Genomic DNA, 26,299 nt, shown 5'->3' with positions numbered 1-26,299 from the left:
ATACTTAATTCGAATCTGAACTAGGTTTTCAATTATTTTACGATGACAAGCTATTAATAATATCGAAAGCGCAATTAAAATATATTATATAAATGTTTAAATTATTTTATTTTTCATTTCCTATGCATAACGTTATAATTAAAATATACCAAGATCTTAGCTACAATAATAGTTATATACATTCCTCTCGTACATTTTACGAATTCGTTTCTCGAAAAGTCAGATTATATCTTTGTCCGCGAGAGAAGAGATAGGACGGGAATCATAATCGAGCAGGATTTGATGACAGGAGCCGAGATCGCGGTCGCGGTTTCGTCGATGATGACGCGCGGAATGGACGGAAAAGGCGAAAACATGCGACAAATCCTGCCAGAGTTGCAGAGTCATAGAGGGGTGACGCGACGTGCCTTTGGCCAGCATCAGAGGTTGGAGTCGCCACTATTAGATTGAGGTTCGGCGGTGGGCACGGCAGCCGCCGTCGCATCGGTTTACAATATCGTAAATCGCTCGCTAACCAGTTGGCCCCGCGGTATGCTAGGAATTCGGCTGGTACTCCGGTTCTCTCGCTCTCTCGCTCTTTGGCCCAATCCTATCGCTATCCGTCTCGTTCTATCTCTATATATGCCCGAATCGGGAAGATAGAGAAGCCGAAGAGAGACAGAGAGAGAGGGAGACAGATGGGGCAGATAGAATACTCTCTCGATGCGGCCGAGAACGTTGCCGTGCATCGTTTGCGAGCCGGCAGGATCTCGGATCCTGCGGCCAAATTCACTGCAGCTTCAACCTAGCGCACCATATTCTCCGCGTATGCGGCAATCGCGTAAAGCCTCGCGAACGTTTCCACCGCGATTCTTCGTCCTGCGGATATCTCGGCCACGATTCGCGTCGCGACGATTCCTCGCGTACCGAGATCGAATTTCCGCGATCTCGGGCCCTCGGAAGACGCATAAACGAGAAATCGTCCCAAACAGAATTTGTAACAAAAATTGGGGGTGCGCTTTATTATTTTGACAGACGGAAGGAAAAGGAACGGGAATATTTTTTAAAAATCCTCTAATGAAGTCGACGTTTAACATCTCCAATCGAGGCTGCCGTCAGTCGCACAAGTTAGTGTACGCGGCAAATAATAAACCGTCGGCGCGGAACAACTCATCGTGCGATTACACGCTACCATTCGCAACCTTCTCATCTCCCTTCGATATGTACTCTCACACGAAGCGCATACGGCTAAATTACGGTATTATCTGCGTCAAGGCCCGAGATGCGAACAAGATGCGAAGCCTACGTGGTACGAGCACACACAACATATTGTATATACGTATATGTATTCATGCCCGTTGCGTATCACATGCGCCAGCGAGCAAAGCGAGAAAATTTCGCCACGCTGATCAGCCCTCGCGGGTATTCGCCGAGTCCCCATTTTCCCCTCGATCCCGCTATTCACGATCGCGAGGGTGAGCTCACGTCAAATCAAAGCAGCCCTGGCCTCGCTGCGAACATTTTAATGGGGCGGTCAACCGGTTGTTTGTTCGTGAAATCGTCATTTGACCGAATTATTATTATTTCGTCTGATAATTCCAGAGTCGTATTATACCCGATCATTTTAGCAGCTATTTTTAACGCTCCGGCATTTTGCCCTATAAATTATTTTGCAGGTGAATTGAAAATATTTTATCAACAGATTTTTTTAAATCAAATCTCTATAGTAATGTTTAGCGGATTCATGAGTTTTAATCTTTAATGAGAACATTTTTTTTCATCGTTCGATGATCGATTTGCGTATCAAATTTAACATAGAAAATTAGAATATCCGATTAATAGTAAAAGATGATGTCTGTATTTTTAGTGCTACAGCCGTTTCAAATATATACTTTCCAAACTGTATCGTTTTTAATATAATTTTATAATAAACGTACCTGATTTAGAAAATTCTTTATATAGGATTCATATCTAAAAAATATAATATCTTTATCTATCAAAAATAATTATATATTATTATAAAAAAATATTCTCTCTCTTCCTTCCAAACAATATTTATGCTTCTAAAAGCCTATTAGCATCCTCATTATATACTTCTGTGAAAGAAAAATTGGATTTGCGTTTTTATCTCGAAGATCTAGCGAAGATTTGAAAAACTTGCGCGCTCATATTTTGGAAACTGCCGCGCGGTTTGCTTTCCTTTTCGACGCTGCATACGCGTTTCTCTTTTCCGCGCACTCGACGGCTATAATATCCGTTATAAAGAGGAATGAGGAAGAGAGGAGGAAATTTTGGCGGAGGGGTTGCGAGACACCGAGAGTGAGACGGTAACGAGTGCCCCGCCATTTTGAAAGCGCGGGAGCACGGCATAATTACTGCCTTTGTTTCGAACAATTTATATTAAAATGGAAAGCAATCTGCATTTGCAAATTAAATGCGCGCCGCGCGCTTCCCGTCCGCGTTTCGCCGGGCTTTCCGAGCCCCGGGTCGCGGAGGGGGTGGATTATCGTGATGAAGAGGAGGTGGATGGGGTGGTTACCGCGGGCGGCTCGTGTAAAATCAAGCGGAGGCTTCTGCTGTGTTAATTGCACGCTGGTTATCCATTGCCTCTCCGCCATTCCACGCTGTTTCGCGATACCACCTGATATCCTATTCTGCCGTGGAACCGAGCCGCCACCGTTGCCGTTGCGTCAAACGATTAACGGTTTATTCGCGGAGAACGGAATGGCGATTGATTGTTATAAGGGGGAGATAAAGTACGCGAGGGAGAGCCTATCTCATCTCGCGGCTGATCGATAATCGTCGTGTCATTCGAACCGGCTTTCTTATTTCCGAAAGAAATTTAAATACCGTCGCTTTTTTCAAGATTGGATGTCGATAAGAGGAAGAGGTAAATAATATAACGATCTCTCTCTCTCTCTCTAAAAATTAAATATATGTTTATTACGACAGAAAAAGAAGTGCGCGAGAATAATGAGGAATGCGATGAGAAAATTTTCACTTTTTTTTTGTTTATGGCAGAGATTGACAGATTTATTCTTTATGTAAATTTTCCCTCGTAAATTTCGTTTCACCTGTTGGTGAGCTTTGATCCGAACCGCGCGCTCAAGTTTTAATATTGACGAAGAATGCCGAAGGCTAAAGAGACACGCGGAGGCTGCAACTCACTCGCCGATGCCGACTAATTAGCGGTCTGATCGAGAAAGGCTAATGGAGGTCGTGCTCAAGTCATGGAACGCTTCTTGACTTCTACCCTCGGTAGTTCACGTGGATATACCTGAGGTAGTTAGTAGCGTGTAATAAATGCCCGCGCATCGTGCTCCGTTATACAAGTCGAATGTACAAGTGTGTAAACGTGTAGTTCGCTAATAGCGAGATCGCGAGATTCTCGCCGTTGGTGATTGTTCGCTCTATGCAATTTTGGTTGAAAATCGGCGTGGAAACTTAATAACAAGCAATAATATTCCGCCGTACGAGTAATATAAAAGTCGCGAGAAAAACGATATTTTCTAAGTACGAAGGAGAACCTTTATATAAATCTTGTTCTTTTTATTACCACTCACTATTTTATTCTCCGCATCGCTATTTTTATTCGGATAAAACGGATTTTATATTTATATGCTTGTAATTATGTTTGTCGCGTGTTCAAGAAGACAGAAATAAAGAATCGCAATCATATATATATATATTAAAATATATATCTTATGGAAATGAATATTTTATCCATCAATAAAGTAAATTTATTTCTATAAAATATATATTAGAATGTTAATTTGGATAACTTACGATATTTTGAAATTATGCACTAGATGTCTATTTCTGTTGACATCACATCGATCAACCTTATATTATTCAGCATATCCACGACGTATATTAGAATTTTTAAATAATGTATTTGATGTGTCGATTTCCGCTTTAACATCAAAAATATCCAACATCAGAAGTATCACAAATCGAGAGACAGGCAAAAATTTTAGCCATCAAATAATTATGCAAAATGTAATTATGTTTTCACAATTAATTGTTGATCGCCAGTGATAAAATTTTCACAAATAATAAGATGCAATTTAATTCGACCAAAAACTGGCTATTCATTTATTGAAAATAAGTACACACTACGTTTCGACTCACATTGTGGTCCTTTTCAAGTACTGATCAGTAGCTAACAGATTGTCGATATGACAGGACAACTTTCATGTTTCTATTTTTAATTAATGTAATTAATTGCTGAATAAGAACAACACTTGAAAAGGACCACAATGTGGGTCGAAACGTAGCGTGTACTTATTTTCAATAAATGAATAGCCAGTTTTTGGTCGAATTAAATTGCATCTTATTATTTGTAATTATGTTTGTCACGTGTTTTCAATATTTAAATCCAAGTCAAGCATAAAGAGAGGTACTACATTAATCTTATCGATCTCTCACAATAGAATCCAAAATAAGCACACTCGCGCATAAACAAGTTAAAATGCTTGAAAATCATTTCGCGCGATAGTTTACACGAGCACTTGATCTCTCTCTCTTCTCTTCTCTTCTCTTCTCTTCTCTTCTCTCGCAGCCTCTCTTTGTTGACCCAATACATTCTCGGGATTATACGGTTTAAGGAACCTCGCGTGCGTGCACGTATGCACGAATATGCAGGTGCACTTAGCTTCCTGATGCCGCGGGCGTTGTTCCCGATGTCGGATGATGCCTCGGGCGCGCTTTACCCTCGAGATTCCTTTCCGCATGGAGAGGAGAAGCGTTCCTTGGGATCTCGCATTCTTTCGCGGGGACCTAGCTTTATACGCGGAAAACTCGTCTCTCGTTGTGTGGATTTTTTAGCGGTGGTTTGAAAAAAAAATATATGTATACGCGCGATGCGCCGCATGCCATAAGATGCTCCACTTATGGAATAAGAACAAATTTTAAAATAAGTGCGACTATATACATTTCATACGATTTTTTATGTCACGCGGCGTGATACAAAGAAACTTTTTTTAATAATTAAAATAAGAACCGATGCATTCATAATTGACAATTTACACGTTATTAAGATTTTCTTATAAATCTTTTAATAATTTACAAAACATTGAAAATGAGGCTTGCGTTAAATATTTTTTTTTTTAAGAGTCGGATTCTAATAATTTATATAATTTATGCGCAAATTAATAAGTTTTTTTCGAATATATTATAATACTTCAATCGCAGAAATATTTTTTTATAATCGATTGTCGTCGGATTATGGTCGGTTCAAGACCATCCTTTGACATGTAAATATTTGCGCATAAAATGCCGACGGCGAGGTTTAAAGTGGTGTACAAAAAGGCGGAAAAAGGAACTCGAGTTACGTCGTATAGGTATAGGCACGAAACAAATAAACTTTTCGGCGCTCTTGCGGTGAGGTCCGCTACTTTTTCCTTCCTTCCTCTCGCATATTTCTACCGGTTTTTGCCATTGTTGGTTCTTCCGCGCGCGCAGTAGCTTTTCCGTCGCAAATAAACTATTTTGACGCCGGTTGCGGTGAGCTACTGTGTTCAGATATACGTTAACAATGAATTACCTAGGAAACGTTTTGACCATGCTTGTTTTTCGTTAGTTATAATTGCGCAAAGTTGCATATAAATCAGAAATGAATATCCTGTGAAATAATTATGTGAAATCTATAATACCTGTTAATATAATTAACAAAACTTTTCCATATTTGACGCGTGTTTATTTCATTATGCAGTATTATTTATAAACGGTTGCATTGTCCGAACATAAATTTACCTTGATATTTTAAACACCTGTGAACGGAAAAGCAATCAGTGCATCGAGATAAATGAAAACTGACGCATCTGTGGAATGCTTCTGAATTTAGGAATATTTCCGATGCCATGTGCATAGAGAGAGAGAGAGAGGTGTATTTCACAAAAAAAAATCAACTTATTCGTTATGCCGTCTGTCGAACTCTGGCAGACGTGAAATTGCAACAATTTCACATTCGTGTACTATTCCTATGTCGAATTTTTTTCGAAAAATTCGTCAAAGCGATAAATTATTTCGCACCATTTTTTAATAAACTAACAGTAAAAAAAGATAGGAAACTGCAAATTCCAATCAAGCGTAAATTCGAATTATTTTGATTTAAAAGATAAAAAATGCGATATGTCGCTAGCGAAATTTTCCAATACTTTAATATTTCGTTTTTAGCTAAGTGATATCTAAACAATATATTTTTTTTTTATTTTGTACGGTATTCATTTCTCGTACATTAAAAATGTTAGTAATTTATTATTACATACATTTTTTTAATATCTTGCTACTATTAATGTGAAAAAAAATATTGAACATTATTGAATCTTATTAAATTTATAAATTCTAATGATACTTATTATATGTTTGTATATGTACGTATGTATGTATCTGTGTGAATGATAAATGTTAAATTTATATTTTTACTCTCGTTACACACATATTAATAGACATAGTAGAAGCATTGTGAACAATTTAAATTTCCCTATTTTTAAATCTTCTGGATAATTTTTTGCCATATATTTTTCTCCAATCTAATTTATGGGGCTGAAAATTGACTTACTATATATCCAACTGTGTATTTATAACTTTCTGTGATAAAATGACTGTTAGCCGCGTTGAAAAATTTATGTATTCGACAACTTCGTTCTCATGAAGGATTTGTCTTCTCGCGATCCAGCTCATAAATTTATCACTTTCTAAATATACATATGACGTAATTAATCTTAAATTGCATTAATTTTGTTCGTGTATTGTTATAAACAATTTTTTTTACGTTATCTATTATCTACTATTATTTACTTTTGGATCGAGAGAAGATTTTTTTATTTTCATTTCTCTATACATTTTTTATAATAAAATAATTGAGAGACTTTATTTTCTTCAATGCAAAGGCTCGCTTTACTTGTATAAGTGTGTAAACGTAAACGATCAATTATTTTAATTAAATAAGGTTAAAAGAAATTATTATCGTGCATATTATTCTGACGTAATTCATCAGGAACATGCGCTTACAGATATTTTATATATATATATGTGTGCGATACAGCTGTCTTATTGCTCTCCACGCTTTCCGAAGAGGCTTGTAAGCGTAACCGCGGACTGTTGCTCACCTCGCAACTTATTATAACGTGCCGATTTCACCGCGCAAACGTTGCACGTGTGAAAGTCAGGATGTCCGGTCTTTTCGAAAGAAAAACTCGCGCGGACATATAATAATAACGCTTTATTCCGACGAATTTTTTGTTTATAAATCATTCTCGTTTGACAAGTAAACTAAGACAAATCTTGGACTTTTTTTCGTTTAAACAATTTTTTATACATTTTTATAACGAAATATAACTTCTCGGAGAATATAAGAGAGCTCCTCTTACACTGTATTAAATCATTAATTAATAAAAATTATAATTTAATGAGATAGTAGAATTATAAATAAGAAACTTAATAGGATAATAAATAATAGAATTAGAAATTTTATATTACATAGTCTTGAATTTAATATTACTTACAATTTTGGGGAAGAAGAATATAAATCGTATTTAAGATTATGATTTATACAGTAACTGTTCGCTAATCAGTGTTGGGAAAACACTGATAAACAGAATTAAACTTTTATGTTCTATTTAATAATTAAAACAGGAAATTAAATTGCGGTAGATTATATTGTTGTTATAACAATTTCAGATATATATTTATTATGTACTTATGTTAACATTATTACCTGAAATGCGCAATGAATATTTTTCTTCATTTTTAAATAACTATGACACTATACTTTTTAGTGAACTTTCGACAATTGAATAATACAATATTTACTTTAGTCTATATGTGACCATCACTGTCTGCATTATAGGTGCACCCACGTCGCCGTCATCCTGACCTGCCCGAGAAATCCTCATGAAAGACTGGGAACTCAGTACTCAGAATAGCATCGGTATCGTAGACATTTCTTTTTTTATTTTTTCTCTTTAGCTAGCTCGATCGCTTTGATCGAGCATTCTTTTTCAAAAATAAGTTATATTCTCTTTTTCTCTCTTTCTTGACTTTTGCATCTGTTTTCTTATTTATACATAGGATACTGAGAGCAAAATATGGTGATGGAATTGATATAACAAACGTAAGGTTGAGGTTTTCTAAGTAAGCGGTAACATAATTATAATAACGACGAAGAGTGAAATAATAACACGTTAATATAATTTTACTACATTTTTATTTTGGAAACGAAAGAACTCGAAGAATCTTTTTAAATCAAGATTCAAAACCATTTATGCTGCGTATCGTTTCTTATTATAGAACGACACAATCATCAGAATTGAGACACGTTCGCGGAATTCGTTAATTATATCTGAAACCGCGCGTGATCTTCTCTCGATACATAATTATCGCGCAACTCCTCCCTGCTTTTACCGCCTTTTCGAATTGATCACGGGAGGAAGCGCAGAGACGTCATATCGTCGGACCCAGAGTATAACCACCGTCCTTTCGTAAAATCCACGAGTCCTTCACTGTGTTCCTCCCGCCCTCGTCGCTGCCGCCTCTGCGTCGAAGTGACCGCAACCGCGAATTACTTCGCAATTTCCCGAAATTGCGCAATCCGTGCGGGCTAATGGCCGCCACAGCGGCGAGGAACAGGTGGGAGAGATGGAGGGAAACGAGGAAGGGGTGAGACGCGGGAGGGCGGTAGCCGACGAGGAGACCATTAATTAAGCAAAATCATAAACTCGGCCCCGTCGCGGCGAGCGTATGCGCACTCGTGTACTCGTATGCGCGAGCGCGAGTCGTGCATTGAAAAATTATAAACGCGCGACCCGTTACTTTCACGAACGAGGAGCCCTCGCGCTGCTCTTTGCTAATCGGCCGACTGGGCTCTCCTCGTTTTGCGGTTTATTATATCAGCGAAAAGATATTTGCGACACGCTCCGGGAGGCAATTGGGGGTTGAATCATTCGGCGAAATCGTCGAACGGTGTATATATATACCGTATAGTGTTTTCGCTTCTCGCGCCGCGATTATCGTGAAACTCCTCCTGTGTTTAACCTGGAAGCGATTGCAATCGCGAAAAATCACGTTACGCACGTTGCGCTTCATTTTCGTGTGGAGGGCCAAATTATAATTGCAAATTTATGTATAATGGAATTAAGGGAGATTTTTTCTCCTCTCTACGCTTTTTCTTTCTTTAACGGTTCTTTTTTCCCCTCGTTCGTCAAATTGCTCTTTGTGTATAAATTTTAATTTGAAATACGGAGCGTTATTCGCGGAATGAAAAAATTTGGTTGAACTAAAATCTACGTAATTTTGATTAATAAAAGAAAATATTATTAGAAAGTTTGCATTATTAAATATTTTAGATTACACCTATTTATTCATATTTTCTAAAGAATCGAAAAAGAGGATATACATATATGAGAAATGTTAAATTTAATCTTTAACTTTATATATATAAAATAGATTTACCTGCTTATATTTTTAGCAGATTATATTTTTAGCAGATTATATTTTTAGCATGCGTTTTAAGTATTGTTACATAAGCGACGTTAAAATGTCCAAACCCGAGTATATAACTATGTTATAATATACATATAACGAAACGAGAGAGAAACATTTTTCGTGATTACAGCAGGTTTTGTAGAAATTACGAAATGTTGCTTAAAGAGTAAAGCAATTAATTATTCGGGGCGACTTCTCTTTTATGCGTATCTTTTAAGCGGAAAAAACGTGTATCAAATAATTAAAAGTGGCGGGCAAATGTCACCGCGCAATCGTGTGATAAATTTGCTCTGACGCAACTAAACAAGATTTTAATGGCGCTAATAGCCATCGGATTTGTCGGCGGTGCTCTCTTCGCCAACGACACGATAAGCCTCGTTGTGAAACAAACTCGAAACAGGTAAATTGATCCGCCGAACGTATCGACGTACGTTTCACACCACTACATACGATATAGATGCATTTATGGCGTGTTACAACGCGAATGCACGCAATAGTATAGAGAATCTGATGGAAGAGTTTATACATTTTATATTTTAGACTCACATAAAAATCTTTTAATAATTCCACAACACATCCAAGAAAAATCAATGCAACATTTGCTGAATTACATATTTAATGTATTAGAGAAAGCGAAAAAGAGTCAAGAGTATATAGGTTTTTTTTTTTTTTTAATTTTGGAAAATCTAAACTTGAAATAAATTTTTAACTCCTAAATTTTAAGAAACATTTGTATTCACTGAAAAATTGTTTGTCGAAATTTAATGTTAATCCTTCACTTGCATTACGATATATATAAAAATGTGTGTGCAGTTTCTTTATATATGGTGTATTTCTCAAAAATAATTTAAAGCGTCTCTATATATATTTTAAGAGCGAACGAAAGATTTTTGCAAATTCAAAATGTTTGCGTCTATTGAAAAATTAAATGTTTCGATGAATTTGAGGTATATAGAATGGAATAGAGTGCGATGTTACAATATACAATAACGGGGTGTTGCGGCGTGGCGAGGTTTGGTCGCGCAAAAACGTGGGACCCGTTGTTTAAAACGAGGCACGGTAAAACTGATTTTCCACGGTATAGTTTTAACTTCGTGAACGGTCGCATCTCGACGATTGTGCAAAATTGCAACTCGTGTACGATGCATACACATACACACATATATGTATAATATATATCGGGAATAGGTGTTCGCATATATATATATAGATATAGATATATAGATATATATATAACGTTGTATAGTGCGTGCAGGAGAGCCGGGTTTCGAGGTGTATCGAGGTCGACCGGTTCTGCAGCAGCCGTCAGTCGTTAAGGGACATTGCGACACACGTGGTTGCGCGCGCGTGGTTGTTGTCCCTCTCATCTCTCTCTCTCCATCTCCCTCTTTCTCTTTTCCTTCTCGCCGCCGCGAGAAACGAGAACTTTAGGAATTGCAAATAAATTATTTTACGACACATACGTTACAGACGATCGGGACATCCTTTTTTTTATTATATATTCCGCGATCGATTCTCCGTGATACACTTTGGTACCTTTGATATTTTTTATATGTCACCGTGTGATTAACGCACCGCCGTTTCTAAAAACTTTTATACAAATCCATGTGAGATCGATACTGCGGTTTCACTTCGCGTCTCGACAACGCGTTGTCACTATTATTTTTAAAACCCTGGAATATTGGGTTTTCGCGCGTTCTTCGCAGAAAATGATGTTCTGTAGTTTATTACGCATTGCCAGGCGGCGAAACGTCTTCGTCGTAGATCTTTCAGTGGCGCGCGAATGAAGATGAAACCGGAGTAAATGAGCGCGGGCGGATATTTTTCTTGGCAGCGGTTCCCAATTTTACGTCCAACCTGACGACGTCTCTAAAGCCTTTACTTTCCTTCTCCGTCTAGTCAAAATGATCTCCGGGGCAGCATTATTTGTATACGACGTTTAAATCGTATTTACCTCGGATACTTTTCGTCGTAAAATCTAAAAGCCCATCTATTTGCGTAAAATCATCTTAAATTTACGGATGAGAGAAAAGAAAAAAAACGAAGATATTATGTATGCAATTTCGAGTTCGTGATTTCGATACTTTTCTAACGCGGTTAAAACAATGGTATAAGATCTGGTCGTAAAATCAAAACGTATTCGCAAAAAGTATTCGGAATAATCGACCGATATAATAAGTTTTACATTGTATTGTGCGAAGAAATGATGCGGAAGGTATATCCAGGATGTACAATAAATTATTAAGAGTTTTATTATAGCATATAGTGTTTGTGATCTACGTCTAGCGATTAAACGAGACAATTAAATGCTTTCAATGGAAGGATAAGAACGCGCTGGATTCAAAGGGAAAATAAAAATTTAATTGAAAAGTCTCAACCGTGCGCGTCTAGAAAAATCGAGATAGATAACGTGAGAATCTCTTTTTCTCTTCGATTCATTTTTATAAATTCGCAAACGTATCATTATAAAAGAAGGCTCTCTTTCGGAACACACCTTATTTTTAATTATTTATACCTCAATCGAGCAAATTTTCTTTCTTAGAAAAATTGTATATCCTACATATAATATGTAAGATACGAAAGATACAAAATTAGTTTTTTCACACATCAATTTTAATTTAACCAAATTATTATTTGAATTAATGACAATGATATTTAAATTCGAATTAAAAAATAAAGATGTCCAGGAAAAGACATCTGATTAACATTTGATTTAGGAAATCGAATTAGAAAATTGCCATATACACTCCACCTTCGACAGATGATTTTACAATTGCTCTTGCGTTCATTGAAATGTTCCGCATATATTTCCATTCAATCGCATATTAATAGCATGTGCAAAAATTTGAATTTAAAAAGACACCTCTCCTTATCCTTGTCAACAAGGACATAAAGAGAACGCGGTCTCGGAAGAACTCGAGACATCTCCGTGCATAGTTTTCAGATAAGGATAATTGTAGCCGGCGGGCGTTCCGATACAACAGTCACGCATATATTGGAAATGCGTATGACTATTTAACCGTTTCCCAACATAAACTACATTGGTATCACAGTCGGTTGAGCGTTGTGAGGTAATTAACCTCGGAGTGCCCCCGGGAATATATGCCGTGGGGCTACTCACGTCATTAACAGCCACAAATAATTAATTATTAATTAAATAATTATCAGTTACCAGCGAATCGGTTATTAACAATCGATGAACCATGCACGAAGCGATGTGTTCCGGGCAGATGCTTAGAATACATGTAAATTGATCAACGACACATATCGACCCACCAAGAACCCGATCTATAAAGCGCATTTACTCCAAGAAATACATCGCGATATATTGCTTGCAATTTTAATTGATTATCAAGATGTAATAAAGTTATCTAAATTTATTAATTTTTTTTTAATGCTTTATATTTGCGTAATTCTACAAAAAATTCTTTTTTAGTTTATAAAAATAAAATTGAAACCAAATATATATTATCGTGTTACATAGGTATTAAATTTAATTTGGAATTGAGGTGATAAAAAAATTAAATTTAAGGCAGAAAATAAATTTTATACTTTAAAGGTGCTTAACATCTATATAAATTTGAGATGAGAAGAGAAGAATATAATTTTGAATCATTCATATCGGTTTGTGGTTTACTCTCCAAATTAACGATGTATCTCTCACCCCATTTTTCCATTATTAATTTACCAGCCAGTGATTTGATAGTTGCCAATTATTTCTTCGTGCATTGTTTCGCGGTATTCCAGAGCTTCCTCGGCTAAAAAGAGAGGAAACCCCGATTTACTTTGATTTTTATGCAAAAGAGCCTCGTATCGGCGAAATGGATCGGATGGGAATCTCGCTCTCGTTTATCGGTTTATTTCTCGCGCCGCGAGGGCAAAACACAGACCGCGATCGATTGTCGACGGTAACATTGTGGCTGGACACGATGCGAGGCGCGATGAAAGCTGTTTAAGGCCCCCGGTACGATCGGTATTTGATTTGCGCGCGCGAGACCCCTGGAAAATCCGGTCGAACCGGACGGGGCAACGTTGCGTCGTGTCGATGCCGTCGTTCTCTCCCGCCGAGATCAAAGGCGAGGCGAAATCTCGACAAAGAAACCACTCGCGAACGAAAAGAGGCGGATGACAGCGCGTAAGAAGAGGGTGACGTGGGGTGGCGATCGAGGTAACAGGGGATGACGATGATTCCTTCTATCGTTCCGCCGCTATGGGAAATCACGCGAGGACTATATACCGACGATCGTTAGGGCGATCGGAAAGGGGGATGAGAGGGTGGGAGGGCGCTCTTCAGGAAGACGACAAAAAGGGAGGCTGCTGGTCGTTTGTTTGTTGCGACTCTTAATGGCCGTTCTCGGACGAGTTTGTAATTGGCGCGTTTGCACGCGCTCTTTGTACACCGGCGTCTCTCTTTTCCCTTTTACTCCACCGTCGTTTCTTCATTCTTGTCCCACCCCCGACTTTGTTCGTTCGCCTCGCACTTGTCGCCCCTTCTTTTTTCACGGGAGGACACGTCTCGTTCCTTTTTCCGTACCCGCGACTTTCCTGCCACCCGCTTCGTATGTTTTCTCGAGCTCGTTGACGCTCCGTGTCGCGTCGTATGTCGCCCCGTGTGTTTATATCGCCGTCTCTTACTGCCATCCCCATCTCGTTTGTTTCTTCGTGAATTCGCGATTCGAGAAGGAGACGCGTTTCGTTCAACTCGCCCTCTGATGATCTTTCGACGCCTCGCTGTCTGTCTAAGCTCGTCGTTTTTCACTCGCGTTCGCTCTAATTCAGCTATTAGTAATCCCGCATCTCGGGCTCAACTATTGTGATTCGTATATACAAATGGCTTGCGTGCATTTGCCTAAACTCGATCCATCGTTAAGAGCTTACTTTTTAATGAAAAGTAATCTATATTAATTATTTTCTTCCTCTCCCTGTCTTTAATAAATTATTTCACACGATGTAACTAATTGTACAAATTCCTGACATTCTGATATTTATAATATATTGATTTTTTTAAAATTATTTACTTAATGTAAATATATTATTTGAATCTTTTGTTGTGACAACATATCCGGTTGTAGATTACTGTCACGTATTCTCTTTATATATTCAATTTTAAGGAAACTGTATTATGGCCTCGCATGCACGTACGAATTATTTTCTTTCTCTCCCTGTCTTTAATCAATCATTTCACACAATGTAACTAATTATACAAATTTCTGACATTCTGCTATTTATAATATATTGACTTTTTAAAATGATTTACTCGATGTAAATATATTATTTGAATCTTTTGTCGTCACATATTTTTGTTGTGACAACAGAAGATCCTGTTGTAGATTACTGTTTCACGTATTCCCTTTATCGGTATATTCAATTTTAAGGAAACTGTATTATGGTCTCGCATGCACGTACGAATTATTTTCTTTCTCTCCCTGTCTTTAATCAATCATTTCACACAATGTAACTAATTATACAAATTTCTGACATTCTGCTATTTATAATATATTGACTTTTTAAAATGATTTACTCGATGTAAATATATTATTTGAATTTTTCGTCGTCACATATTTTTGTTGTGACAACAGAAGATCCGGTTGTAAATTACTGTTTCACGTATTCCCTTTATCGGTATATTCAATTTGAAGGAAACTGTATTATTATGGCCCTGTCCCTCGCACGTACGAATTCCACATTGGGGGATTGCTTTTGCGCGCGCGCGTGAGTAACGCGTTGGCGTACAAGCAGTAAATACGTAACTCGTGTCGTCGTCGCTCACTAATGCCGCGTGAGCGGGGCTCGCATTTATACGGCAAGTTATCCCCAGCTGCAGGTACACACCGTAACATAATTTTCCACCCCCGGGACACACTTGTGTGACCGCACGGCGACCCCCGACGAGCGATTGCTGGCCGGACGGTTCTCGAGATTGGCGATGGTGGAGGATTAATCGAGCTCGCACAATAAATGATTCCCGCTTGTCGCGTCGCTTTCCCGCGGGCTCATCCCCTCAAAAGAGGAGCGAGATTTGTCGCACGCTTGTTGAAATGAAAGTTTCCTTCCAACGCGCATAAAATATGTGCTATGATTCGAGTTGATGAATAATTTCGCATATAAATATATGCGCGTAGATACAAATCGATACGTACATATGAATTAGCTGTACAACTTTATAATTAAACCGATATATTGACATGCACATAATTATAATTATTAACGATTCACTCGTCTTTATTAAATTAATTAATTAAACTAACTATTGATTTTTTATAATTTTTGCACTTGAAAAGGATTTAAATTTAAGGTCGAAACGTAGTGTACTTCATATCTAATAAAGACGAATTATTAATTTCCTTATTATTTTTTAAATTCTCTCTGGCGATGAATATAAATCTATTATTTAAATAAATTAGTTGAAATATGATGTGTGAAATATTTCCTCTTCGTTTTTATTTATGTTTGTGAAACATCACATATTGAAGAATTTGCTGATAATATATGCATTACTTGAATTGCATTAATTTGGATAAAATTTAATCACAGGAAAAAAGATAGTTTAAAACACAGATTTTTAATATTATCTTATGCGTATTTCAAAATTATATATACTAATCGATTTTTTTCATTGCCTTTAATATTGAGGCGATTTATGTTGTGAGATTAAAGTTATTTCTAACACTCTTATTATCTTGAACTTCTTTTTATGTAATTAATAATTACGAAGAGAAGTAATAAATTTATATATTATGAAACAAAATGTAAAACAAATATTTTCAAAATAAAACTTTGATCATCTCGAGATTGCATAAAATAAAAAATAATTTTATATTTTGCTACCATGCGCAATAGCGGAGTTATAATACAAAACATTGATCTATAAAATATAAATATATCCAAATTTGATATCTCTATGTATCATTGTATATAAAGCAGTGTTTAAAATAATTAATATTATAATAAAATAATTATTCTTTGCATTTTTCATGTTCGTCCTTTAAACAGATATTTAATAAAAAAATTGCATAAGCCTCGAAAAAAAATTTTCTATATTAATTTGTGTAAAATATTTAAGTAAATTTTTTATAAAAAATTATGTAAGTAAAGATAAAACTCCTAAACAATGTTGATAATAATTAATATTACTTTATATAAATTTATATATGTTACATATTATTAATGTTTAATTGTTTTAAATGTTTCAACTCAAATATTTTTTAATGATTAAAAGTATTTTTTTTTTAAATAAAACTTAGAAATAATACATAAGTTATAATTACTCATTATTGCTCTATCGTCACTCCATGCTTTTTCGAATTTTTTCTTCTCTTCTTTATCCTCTGCTTTTTCATAGCACTCATACAACACTCACTTGCGAAAACATAATTAATTACGAGCATGTGCATACTAATTAATAGAATACGAGGATCATGTGGCACTTTATATTATACGTTAATCGCATGTGACATACATTTTGTTTATTATATCGAGAGAATAACGTGACAAACAAAATTATGCGTTAAATGAAACTACGATTAATTTGACACTCGAAAATTGTGCAACCAGATTCATACTTCAACTTGTCAATGGTATCTTTGTTGCTAGCAAAGAGTACAGTATTTTAGGCCAATTTTATGTCATATTATAACATACAAATAAATTGACTAATATAAAAATTGAAAAGAAATATTCGCAGATTGCAATATTCAAAAATAATTAAGTTTGTCAATTCACATAATAAATTTCAATTGAATAAATCTTACGAAATACTCGTTTTGACAAATTACAACGAGTACAATGTACAAATGTGAAATTTATATTAACAAATAGAAAATTATTAAATTAGCAATGTACTTATTTATTAATCGAATCGTGACATGACCGAAATTGATTCATCCCCTATACACTTTATTAATGATTGAAAGAATTAAGAATGATATATTATTATTGAAAACTCACTTTTACACGATATTACGCGAGTCTAATTAGTATAATTAATGGTTATGTATGATATATCAGAAAATATAAATTAAAATTTAGTATTGCATGTGTGACACAGTTCAGAATAATTGTATTATTAAAAAAAAACAAACATATATATATATACTTCATCATTGAACACATCCACATTTCCATAATGGAAAACCATGATATACTTATAATATATTATCATATTTGAATTATTCGATTTGTTGATATGTGTATTTATTACTCCGTTCTCGGGAAAATAGACAAATTATCTAAAAGGCAAAAATATCAAAGCATGATTCGAGATGTATTCGAATCGAAGCAGTAAAAAAATAATTATAATTTTCTAAAAATATCAGAGTGAAACAATAATTTATTATTATAATTTTTTATTTAGAAATGATTAAAACACCTTGATACATTATTTATTTGCTTATTTAAAATTTAAAAAACAACGTTTTTGCCATATATTTTATAGTACGTAAAATAACGTATGTATTTTATATGTGGCCAAAATGTGTGTACATTAATTGCCATGCGGTATTCAATGCTTCTTACGATATGTAAACAATAGCGCGGCGCGCCCGGCTCTATTATTTATCCGCCGTGACCTCGAAGTCAGTCGCGTCACGAGACTCGAACTAGCAGGCAGCGGCGTGAGTCGCTTCGTGTATCTCATTGCATTATCTGAAATACGCATCTTCTGAAATCGCAATCACAACGAATATCAGAAGATCGCGATCATTCTTCACGATTAACTGGAGATTAACCTGCACGACTAATTAATTCTCGCGAATGACACGATTCGTAAACGTGTCAATAAGAGGTTTTCATTTCAATATTTAGCATAATAATTATTCTTTAATACTTGTTTAGACATATCTCGTATCGCGCTTTGAAAATGTTTTGCCAATTTAAATATAGTTTGCCCATTTTCGAATCAAAAATGCAAAATAAAACACAAATCACAAAATCGAATAATTTAAATAATGTAAAACCATGATATTCATATCCATACATGTATCGATTATTTATGAATAATACAATTATTACAAAATGTATTGCGTATGCAATACTCTTGTTTTTTGCTGTATATTTTTGAACGATACATTATATTTTCATTAGCCATTAACTCAACTCGCATACAATTACACGGTAGTAAAATGAGATTGCCGATGTCATTGTCAAATTTTTTGGCTATTAACGAAGTTATGCAGATACGTAATGGATCGAGCAATGACACAACGCATTTAATTAATAAGCGTAGTCGTTATTCATCTTGTATTTTAATTTATATTATCCGCGTATTTTAAAATATGTACATTGGTATTTGTCAAAATGCGTAATTCGCGAGTTTTATTCCATTATATATTTGTTATAAAAACGATCAACGAAATGACAAAGTAATTAATCTCGAATTTGCGGACATTTATCTTTAATAATTTTAATTTATTCGTATTATACGAGAGAGAAAAATTATCCTCTAGTGTAAGTTTGTACTATTTGTTAACATTGCTATGACGAGTTGGAGTGTGAACCTGACCTACCCTAACCGCACAATTTTCGAGCGTTGTGTGATTAGTTTCATTTGACACGTAATTTTCGCGTTATTCTCCTGTCGTAATATAATAAAGTGGTGTCACGTGCGATTAACATCGAAAGTATAATACAAAGTGCTGCGTGATCGTATTCTGTTGATTACTGAAGCGCGTGAATATAATTATGTGTATTTTCCCGAGTGAGTGTTGAAGTGTCATGAACAGCAAAAGATGAAAAAAAGAGGAGAAAACCTGGGATGGCATCAGGTAACGATGGAGCAATCGTGGAGTAAGCATACATATAACTTATTTATTGTTTATTCTTTTTTTAAATTAATTTCTTTTTTTTTATCTCCGTGATAATATATTATGTAATGCATATACGATAGTCTAGATTTTATTTTAAAAAACACTGAACCACTGATAAAGTATTTATATAATTAATATTTTTATAAAGCTCTATAGATATATATAACTTTAACATTGTGTAAGATTTATAATTATTTAAATAAATTATAATATAAGAAGTGAATGTTTAAAATTTTTTATCTATTTTATAAAAATTAATATAGACAAAATTTTCTTTTCGAGGATTATGAAACTTTTTAATTAAATATATGTTGCAAGGACAAATGAAAAATTCAATTACATTAATTATTTTTTGAAATGTTAATTATTTTAACTCTGTGCTTTGTATATATAATTTGGATATACTTGTATTTTGCAGATCAACGTTGTGTACACTACAACTCCGCCGTTGCGCATCGTACCGGTGAGTGTTAGATTATTTATTTAATAATTTTGATATATATATTTTTATAGAATTTCGAGATACTTATTGGATTTGTGAAAATTATATCGATTATGACAAATACAGCAATACAGTATTTTATTAATTTTATCTTATAAATTATTATTTATTTTTATATATACTTATATATTTTATTCAGATATATTTTAAAGAATGGACAAAAGTTAATGAGACTGTTGTAAATAGATATATAATCTCATATATTTTTTCTATAAATTTATTGCCTCGAAATTGATAGGACTTATAAACAAGTTTAAACAGACAAATTTAATATATTCTAATAGAATATATATAATTGTCCACCGATTTATTACTACAAAGATTACACGCACAAACTCATAGAATATTACTTATTTAAAGGAGTAAAGTGCATTTATTATAAGGTGCTGCTTGAAATTTAAACTGATTTTAAGGATGATAAAGCTCGAAAGAAGATCTACATAAATACATAGATATTACATGTGATTTAATGAAATATGGGATTTAATCATTTAATCATGAAGAAGATAATCAATAGTGTATTCGTCTGAAATTAGCAATGTCCTTGATTGTGCTGCCCCTCAGACAAGCGCCATTACCCTCTGCTTTGCGGTTTTAGCGGTTTCGCGATGAGTACGAGATCCTTCTATGTAAGGATCGCACGCGGTTTACTTCCTTATTACAAACGATGAATCAACGTCTCATCAAAGTTGCGTCCGTGTGTTTTTCCCAGCATCCAATAGCAAAACAATTTCATCTTTGTCTTATAATATTTAACCGAGTATTATGTCAGAACTATCCTTCAGCCACATACATTCTAGGATGAGTTTGAAGTAAATGATTCATTAATGAGAGATTTATGTAACCGATTATTTTGTTGTCAAACATTTAATTTTCCGCGTAATAGTTAAAGTTAAATTTTATTTAAAATTATAAAAAAAACTTTGAAACTCTTATTACAAAAAGATTTACTCAAAAAGTTATTTTATTTTATCTTGTCACTATAATTATTTGAATAAATTATTAATTAATATATTAATGTATTATATACTTTTTTCTCTTTGATTATATATAATGTGAGACTAAATATGAATCATTTTTAGCAAATATTAGCACAAAGTTTTGTTTTACGCAGTGCATCTTAAGTATCGTGCATTATGATTTATTTCGGATATCATTGCGAATATTGAAAAGTATAGTGTTGAATTATTATAAAAAAGTGCTCACAGAACCACTCGCTTTTTTATGGGTCTGCGAAGCTGTTGTCTTTCAGAAATTATCATTTCGAAGCTTGCCCCGAAGTCATGTCGGTCGTATGATCAAATGATGATACTCAAGAAATGAGGAGAGTGACTTTGTTTTTTTACTTATTTTAAAAATCCGAAAATTTTTCTTTTAATATGATTCAGCACTGCGTTGAACAAACGAGTAGATATCTTCGCAGACAGACAAAGTTCTTCGCCAGACGCACATGGCGTAAATTCCTGTCGGGATTTCTGTACCGATAGCCTTTCTCGCGCTTCGCTCCAACGAGGCGGATCTCTTTCCGCGTATGAATCATTGCGTTACGTTGCCAACGCGGTGCATTACGAATCGCGCGCATTTCCCCGGGAGACGGTTTGCTCGAGATTCAAGCTTAACTCGATGCGCTAGAAAGGAAAAGGACGAATTATCCTGTCGGAAGAAACTGCCACGTAAAGAGAGAAAGATAGGGAGAGAAACAGCGTCGTGTCGTTTCGCTCGACGGATCCCGTGTCGGACAAGACCCGCGCTTTTTCCTCTCATTGTCAGCTTGCCTTCGTCGCCACCACCTGTGAGCGCGGCTTAATGAATCGTAACCGCATTACCGTGTTGCGCAACCACGCGTGCATTACCATAATGTCCCGCGGTGACTAAGAACCTCCATCTCGTGCATCTGCGATATTAGCGTGTCCCGGCGCAGTCTGTTCATGTCTTGGGACACAAATGGATAAGCCGGTAGGGACAAATGATCATTTTTCGGTGCCTAAAGCAAGCTTATAAATTTGGAGGATTTCCAACATAGAAAGAGCTTACAATACGTATCTCATTTTCATTATTTATGGCGATACAATTATCGTATTAATAATTTTATCAATTATATTTAGTTTTATTTAAAGTTAGATTTATCAATTCTTGAATATTTTCTTATATTTTTTTTATTTTAGTTAAAAATTTCGAAAGGATACCTTATTCAATCAGTCTTTATATTTTGCCATTACAATTATTTGAATAATTAATAATTATGAATAAAATTAATAATTTTATTAATTATTATTAATTAAAATTATTAATCATTTGTATTTAACATAATAGATTTATGTACTAATTATTTATTATACATATTAGAGAGAAAAATAATGATTTGTGCAAATGCCAGCTCGTCTATATTATTTTGATATGGCATATATTTTGAGATTTTCAAATCAAACGCAAAAAAAATATTACGATTGTGTAACTGGATTTTAATTAAATACTTCCCTTTTTTTATTTTTGAAAGAAAGAAAAACAGTTTTACAGTTAGTTTCCCGTGATTAATATAATGTGAAAAAATTGCCAAGTTTTTCTAAAGTTACGACGCTTCTTGTAAGACAGTTTGAAGTCTGCAGCACAAGTTCCATTAATTTCCGTACACAGACCGCTCCTGAGATCCGGATGCGATAATATAGTCGCGCGTATTTCGCGGGCATTCTGCGTACATCGATTATTTCCGCATTGTATGCACGATATTTCTTTGCCATTTCGTGCACTTGAGCGCGATGAAATAGCACGTGCGTATATGTATATATGTGTATATGCTTAGGTACGAAAAGAATTTGACGGCTACATGCGCGATCGAAGATCGGTGTAATTAGTATTGCGCAATCTTCACGCATCGCGTATTCGACGATGGAACGTTAAATTCCTAATGGTCTTTGCGAAGTCTGAACACTCGCGTCGCGCAATTAACTATCTAGCTCGCGTGCATTTATCGCGTTTCTTTAATCCTTGTTGAGATATGGTAGAGTTTATTTTTTTAGAAAAATGCAAATTCCACTTTCTTTTGGATCACAGATCGTTATATTTAAGTACTTGATACACGTATAGCTGCGTTGTTATAACATATTTAAGTAGAAGTACAAAATGCCGTTTGCAATTTTGTAATGTGCAATTTAATCATCTTAATTTTAATGTTTGATTTTTTTATATCTTGGATATTAAAAAATCTACTTGGATTATAAAAGATGGCATAATTCAGAAATATGATATATCTCAAGCATACTAAAATAAAAGAATATCTAATTATATAATATCAAAAATAAAAAAAAGTTTGAAAACTTGTCTTGATTTTTTTTAGTTAGTGTATAACCATAATTATAATCTGAAAGTAAGAAAACGCGCAGAGGCTATCTATTTTTTTATATATAAATAATTTTTATAAATTTTTATAAGTAATTTTTATAAATTTATTATTACCAACGCGATGTACAGATTTTTTTTCAAACAATTATAAACGATTGATATACTTCGAAAATAATTTCCGCGAACCAAGCTATATAGTAACTGTATACTTACTACCGGGTATGATCATATCCGATCTGGAATTACCCGCGAGGAGGCCGGAAATCTTCCCTTTTCGTTTGTCGAAAACGACGTATACGAATTTAATGGACACTCGACGAATTCGCGCGATATAACTGGAGACAAACTGGAAGAGAGAGGTGAGGAGGTCTGGAATATTAATAGAAGATCTCTGTGTGTCCTCTGACTAATTTACTGCTTCCGTTTAAGCCGAAGTAGCTGGTTAGTCTCTAGGCATTGAAACTTCACCGGAGTCATTAGCCGCTTATTTCTTGATTAATTTAATAAATCTTTAAAATTATATTTTCGGAAGAATAAAGAAATGAAGTTAAGAATATACATAAAAACTATATCCGATTTCTAATAGAAATTCCAATAGAAAATTTAAAATAGATTTTAGTGCTCTACATTTAGATATTAAATCAGATGTATATTCTTCTACTCTTCGAGGACGGACCTTGGCACGAAATTCAAATTTATCACACATATATAATGAAGCATCACGTTAAAGTATCAGTGAGACGTCTATAGTATAGTAGAATTTTTAGCATTCGTTAAAAAAAGAGTAGAAACGAAAAGAAACAGGTACTAAAATTTAATATAGATAAATACTAAAATTATACTGATGACAAAGTTCATAATTAAAGCACGAAAATTTATTCTGGACAGTAACTTTGTTCGAACGAAATTTAATTTAATTATACGACAGTTACGATCAAGATGCATATGCATATATAGATGCAAATATATCACTTATTAAAGTAATTTATTTACCATTATATATTTCATCTCTTTATCCGTTTCGACGAATAATTCCGCGCGTAATTTAGTTATAAACGTGTGCAAAGTAAATGCGGATGTTATCACGCGGAGCTTAAATAACCGCGAATGATATACAGGAAGGAAAAACGAATCACACCGTCCCGTTCGGTCGCGTTGCCGGTAATTGCGCGTCGCATTATTCAAACGATTCGCGTGCGTACGATCGCGGTGTGTTTACACGCGTTTGCGCACACGCATTTACGAACGATGCGACGAGCGTGGGTGCACTATGGGCCGTGAGTAACGCGTGTGCATTGGCGCAGGTAACTATGGACCGTTCCGCGTGTGGGTGTAGGTAACTCGCTGCTTTCGTATATTTTGCATTTTGTTTTTCCGTAATAATACGCTCTAAGCGGTTATTCCATGCAATCGTCGATATTTAATTTGAATAATGTAATTTAATGCTTAAGTCATTTTTTTATATATACGAACAATTTTTTTCAAAATTTTGAAAGCGAATAATAAGACAATATTTATTCGTAATGTGAGATAAAAGTTTATCCAAATTAATTTTTAATTATTTATTTTCTGAAAATGTAATAGTTATTTATGTTGTATTTATTTTTAAAATTGAGAAGCGGCTTTGCTCTTTACATATCATGTAATTATATATAACACAATAATTTACTGAAGCTATGCTTTTTACATATAATTAACTATATGTACAGAAGTTGAGATAATTAGTTTTAAGTAAAAAGGTTATTATATAGTTACTTTTCTGGATTATAACAATCATAAAGTGCATGGAAAACTGCTATTCTCTTTCATATCATTAAAAAAATATCAGTTGTCGGCAGAAATGCTCTTACAATATTGACTGAACGAAAAAAAGAAAAAATATTTTTCAATTTCTACATAGAGAGAAAAATTCCAGTCGAATTTGCTAAATGAACGGTCACGGGCTGCCGAATCAACATTTAATTACACGAGTCAGTTATTTCATTTTCTAGTGTAACGAGAATTTTTCCGTTCCCGCCTCGGTGCGTCCCGGCAAAATGTAATAAATCGTTTGAGTAATAAAATATTTATCTGTCGGCCAGTTACATCTCTACCGAAAACATCTTTTTTCTCGATTTATAGCATGAGCGTCATCGATCGCCTCGCTTTTTAAGCGGAATGAAGCCCTGGCAGTTATCGTAAATTTATCGTTAATTGAACGGCTTGTTGAAAAAGAAACACGGACCACAAATATAAATTTTATCAGAGAAATTTTTATTTTATTAAATCAATTAGAGAAAGCTACATTTATATATTAATGACAGAAGTAATCAATGCTGCTGCATATATACTGTAGCTACTTCATTATGCAAGTCGGTAAATTTATTGAAGTAATATTTTTATTCTATATATTATTTAATTTTTATATTTTTTATGAGGAAGTATCTGAATGTATTTTTATATAAGTCAAAGATTCGATGAAATATCCTATTATATATTGAAATATACTAAAAATATACTGTTGTTAGGTTATACATCTTTAATTTTAGAAAATCTAAATTTTACATGTATTTACATTTAAAAGGATTATATATTCATGAACTTTAAAATATTCGAGAGATTTCGTTTAATACTTAACTATGTCTATCGCGTTCGTTGTTAACCGAAATAAAGAAAGAAATGTGATATAACAATCTGGAATAATTAATGAATAATTTCCGAGATACTGCTATTCAGAATGTCAGATTGTTGATTTTCGCTTCACTGGCAAAATTCGCCATGCAAGAGAGTCAGTCGTTGCCGCGTTATCCAATGATACATTCGCGTCACCTGGTACTCGACTCTTCTCGCATGTGTGTAAGAGAGAAGAAGAGAGAAAAAGAATCGGTCAATGGACAAATTGAAAAGACACGCGCAGCCGTTTCTCCTTCCTTTCGCACTCTCGTTAATAATAAGATTAAAAAGAAATTCAATTGATATTTCAGAATATTTAACGAATGTAAGTAATTATTCAATGAATTTGTAACATAGTATTTGTCGCACGGATTTTCAAAGTTTAATAATAAAATCGATATGATCACGAAATATGTCATACCTACTAATTGCATAAGCTTGTTCTAAGTAAAAAAGCTATATTTATGTTTTTATTTATTATATTTTTATCTATATTTATATCTTTTATAAAAAGAGGAATGAAGAAGTTAGGGAACAG

General features: G+C 34.4%; 1 protein-coding gene and 1 long non-coding RNA gene across 9 annotated transcripts in view; one reads left to right on the top strand and one right to left on the bottom strand.

The window, feature by feature from the left end:
• The window catches only part of LOC114931260 (uncharacterized), a 114,224-nt gene that overhangs the window by 14,812 nt on the left and 73,113 nt on the right, over window positions 1–26,299 (bottom strand). The gene's annotated exons all lie outside the window — the stretch shown is intronic.
• The window catches only part of scalloped (TEA domain transcription factor 1 homolog scalloped), a 162,505-nt gene that overhangs the window by 63,738 nt on the left and 72,468 nt on the right, over window positions 1–26,299 (top strand). For 3 of the 8 annotated variants that reach the window (XM_085481752.1, XM_085481750.1, XM_085481751.1), the window contains exons 2-3: window positions 7,832–7,912; window positions 19,687–19,731. The exons of 1 other annotated variant lie outside the window; for it this stretch is intronic. In XM_085481752.1, coding sequence (XP_085337878.1) covers window positions 7,876–7,912; window positions 19,687–19,731 — 82 coding nt within the window. In that variant the 5' untranslated portion in view covers window positions 7,832–7,875. Of the gene's footprint in view, window positions 1–7,831; window positions 7,913–18,530; window positions 19,249–19,686; window positions 19,732–26,299 lie in introns of those variants that run through there. 4 more of the 8 variants (XM_029303231.2, XM_029303235.2, XM_085481754.1 and 1 more) reach the window with 4 other exon arrangements.

Source organism: Nylanderia fulva, unplaced genomic scaffold (assembly GCF_048542155.1).
Source record: "Nylanderia fulva isolate GAGA-0341 unplaced genomic scaffold, ASM4854215v1 Scaffold19, whole genome shotgun sequence".
NCBI classification, from domain to species: domain Eukaryota; kingdom Metazoa; phylum Arthropoda; class Insecta; order Hymenoptera; family Formicidae; genus Nylanderia; species Nylanderia fulva.
The sequence above is the reverse complement of the archived record's forward strand: the minus strand, read 5'-3'. Positions and strand labels throughout refer to the sequence as shown.